This window comes from Chiloscyllium plagiosum, chromosome 32 (genome assembly GCF_004010195.1).
Source record: "Chiloscyllium plagiosum isolate BGI_BamShark_2017 chromosome 32, ASM401019v2, whole genome shotgun sequence".
Classification (NCBI taxonomy): Eukaryota; Metazoa; Chordata; class Chondrichthyes; order Orectolobiformes; family Hemiscylliidae; genus Chiloscyllium; species Chiloscyllium plagiosum.
Window position 1 is genome coordinate 40,988,271 of NC_057741.1, and position 3,445 is coordinate 40,991,715.

General features: G+C 43.5%; 2 protein-coding genes across 6 annotated transcripts in view; one reads left to right on the forward strand and one right to left on the reverse strand.

Moving 5' to 3' along the window:
* LOC122539548 (nuclear factor NF-kappa-B p105 subunit-like) overlaps positions 1-3,445 on the forward strand; it is a 96,626-nt gene that overhangs the window by 80,923 nt on the left and 12,258 nt on the right. For all 5 annotated transcript variants that reach the window (XM_043674520.1, XM_043674523.1, XM_043674521.1 and 2 more), the window contains one exon: positions 871-1,078. In XM_043674520.1, coding sequence (XP_043530455.1) covers positions 871-1,078 — 208 coding nt within the window. The remainder of the gene's footprint in view (positions 1-870; positions 1,079-3,445) is intronic.
* manba (mannosidase, beta A, lysosomal) overlaps positions 1-3,445 on the reverse strand; it is a 228,725-nt gene that overhangs the window by 54,415 nt on the left and 170,865 nt on the right. The gene's annotated exons all lie outside the window — the stretch shown is intronic.

Sequence of the window (3,445 nt, forward strand, 5' to 3'; positions counted from 1 at the left end):
GTGGTGGGCTCGATCGTAACACAGAATTTATAGCAAACGTTTGCAGTGTGATGTAACTGAAATTATTCATTTAAGAATTGATTGTCTGTTAAGCCTTTCATCTGTTATGAAAGAAGTGAAACTATCACTGTATTCTAACGGATGAAAGGCTTAACAGACAATCAATTCTTCAATGTATAATTTCAGTTACATCACACTGCAAATTTTTGCTATAAATTCTGTGTTACGATCGAGCCCTCCACAATCACCTGATGAAGGAGTGTGCTTCCAATTAAACCTGTTGGACTATAACCTGGTGTTGTGTGATTTTTAAAGATTCTTGAGTGTTGTTGGAACTGCACTCATCCAGGCAAGTGGGGAAAATGCCATGACACCTAATGATGATTGTGCCTTTGAATGTCAAAGGGTGATCATTGCCAGACAAATGTGACTTGGATGTTACTTTTCCATATCAACTCAAGCCTAGAAGTTGTTTAGGGTCTGGCTGTGTGGGGACAAGGACTACTTAAATATCTGCAAAATTGGGATGGATATTGAGAATTTCACAACAAACAGTGAACATCCACTCTTCTGACGTGATGGAAGGAGGTTTGTGATGGAGGAGCTCAATATGGTTGGGCCAAGGACACCACCCAGAGGAACTCCTGTGGAGATGACTGACCTGCAACAACTATCTTCCTGTGTGTTAGGTATGACTCCACCCAATAGAGCATTTCCATGGATTTCCATCAAGTTCACTTCTACTCAGATGCCTTATTTAAGCAATTATACGTTGACTAGTGGGGTGTACCATTTGCATTCCTGCTCCAGTCCAAAGAGACTGAATTCTTTATTCTCTGTAATATTGATCGATGGTTTGTTTACTTCTAGACACCATTGCACCTGGCAGTTGTTACAAGACAGGCCAAGGTGGTGGAGTTATTGCTTCAAGCTGGAGCTGACATGGGTCTCCTGGATTGCCATGGGAACTCTGTTCTACACCTGGCAGCACAGCAGGGAGATGTGAAGGTGCTCAATGTCCTCCTAAGCAAAAAGAACAAGACTCTACTAGAACTCCTCCATTTGCCAAATAATGCAGGTTTGTAGATGGAGAAATCAGGGTCAGCTGGGACAGTAGGTGGGGACCTCTGGTGGCTGCACTGCAGATTTGTTAAAGCTCATGTTAACATTGGGTATATAATCTAGAGCGAAAGGGACAATTGGGGCCTTTATTCCTCATGACACTTTTATTAGGATAAGTAACTATTCTTCAAAGTGTTTTGGTTTTATGGTTATGTTTACTTTTACAATTTATACCATTGAGATCTTTGGCTGTGCATCAGTATGGACACACAAGTTCTGTTGTAGAATTTATAAAGGTTTGGTTTTCTGTCAAGGTGGTGGGATTTTATGGTGAAGCTTAGATTAGATTCCCTACAGTATGGAAACAGGCCCTTTGGCCCAACAAGTCCACACCGACCCTCCAAAGAGTAACCCACCCAGACCCATTTCCCTACATTTACCCCTGACCAATACACCTCACACAATGGGCAACTTAGCATGGCCAATTCACCCTGACCTGCACATCTTTGGACTGTGGGAGGAAACCAGAGCACCCGGAGAAAACCCACGCAGACACGTGGAGAATGTGCCAACTCCATACACAGTCGCCCAAGGAGGGAAATGAACCTGGGTCTCTGGTGCTGTGAGGCAGCAGTGCTAACCACTGAGCCACCGTGTCACCCAAGCTGCCTCTAATTTGTCCAAGAACTATATCTGTCCCAAGGTCAGAGGAGCAGCTCGTACTGTAACAGCGCAATGTTTCCATTTTCTTTCCATACCAGTAATCTGTGAAGTGAAACTGATTACCAGATACGGGCTTCAACCTTTGAATCGTTGTGAAGAACTAGCTAAAGAATGAGAAGAAATTGGGTGAAACAGACTTAATCAGTCAAATAATTATTTTTAAAAAGCAGAATATTATATTCAGCTTTAAACATAAAGGGCAAGAAATTGTAACCGAGCAATGGTCTGATTGTGAGAATTGATTCTTTTAATTTGGGGAACCACAGATAACGTCATTGAGATGTACAGCATGGAGACAGACTCTTGAGTTCAACTCGTCCATGCCGGTCAGATACCTGAACTAATCTAGTCCCATTTGCCAGCATTTTGTCCATATCCCTCGAAACCCTTCCTATTCATGTCCCCATCCAGATGCCTTTTAAATGTTGTAGTTGTACCAGGCTCCACCATTTCTTCTGGCAACTATTCACTCTATCCATGTCCCTCATGATTTTATAGACCGCTATAAGATCATCCCTCAGCCTCCGCTCCAGGGAAAATAGCCCCAAATCTATTCAGTTTCTCTCTATAGCTCAAACCCTCCAACCCTGGCAATATCCTTGTAAATCTTTTCTGAACCATTTCAGGTTTAACAACATCTTGCCTATAGCAGGGAGACCAGAATCACACGCAGTATTCCAAAAGTGGCCTTACCAATGAGTGTACAGCCCCAACATGACATTCCAACACCTATACAGAGGAACCGAATATCGGATTATACGAAGGAGATTTCAAGATCATCATAGAAACATTACATCAAAGACGTGTTTCCAACAGTGATCGCATCTTTTGTTTACAGTGATTAAAAGTGAACTCAGCTTACTGAAATGCTGCCAAGAACAGTCCTGGACTGATGGGAGCCCAGGCATCGTCTCTGAATGACTAACCTCCTGCCCTCTGTCTTTCCCCACACACTTTCCCTGGAGTTGGACGAGGCAGTGCAGTGTGCTGCTGCCTCGTCTCCTGAACGGGGAGCAGACTTAACAGAAAACTCCGAGCCCCAGAGGAAAGGCTTTGAATCAATTGACCAAATAATCAATTAGACGAACAAAATAGTGCCCACTCATTCCGTTCGGATATTCGAGGTTCTTCTGTACTCAGTGCAGTGACTAATAAATGCAAACATGCTAAACACCTTCTTCACTATCCCTATCTACCTGCGATTCCACTTTTAAGGAACTATGAACCTGCACTCCAAGGTGTCTTTGTTTGGCAACACTCCCCAGAACCTTGCCATTAGTGTATAAGTTTTGCCTGATTTGCCTTATCAAAATGCAACATCTCACATTTATCTAAATTAAGCTCCATCTGCTGTTAAAATTGAGGCTGGAAGGAGATACTGTATTCAGAAATAGTAAAGTGAAGTTGTTGTGGTTCTGTTCGCCGAGCTGGAAGTTTTTGTTGCAAACGTTTCGTTCCCTGGCTAGGCGACATCATCAGTGCTTGGGAGCCTCCTGCGAAGCGCTTCTTTGATGTTTCCTCCGGTGTTTATAGTGGTCTGTCCCTGCCGCTTCGCAGGAGGCTCCCAAGCACTGATGATGTCACCTAGCCAGGGGACGAAACGTTTGCAACAAAAACTTCCAGCTCAGCGAACAGAACCACAACAACGAGCACACGAGCT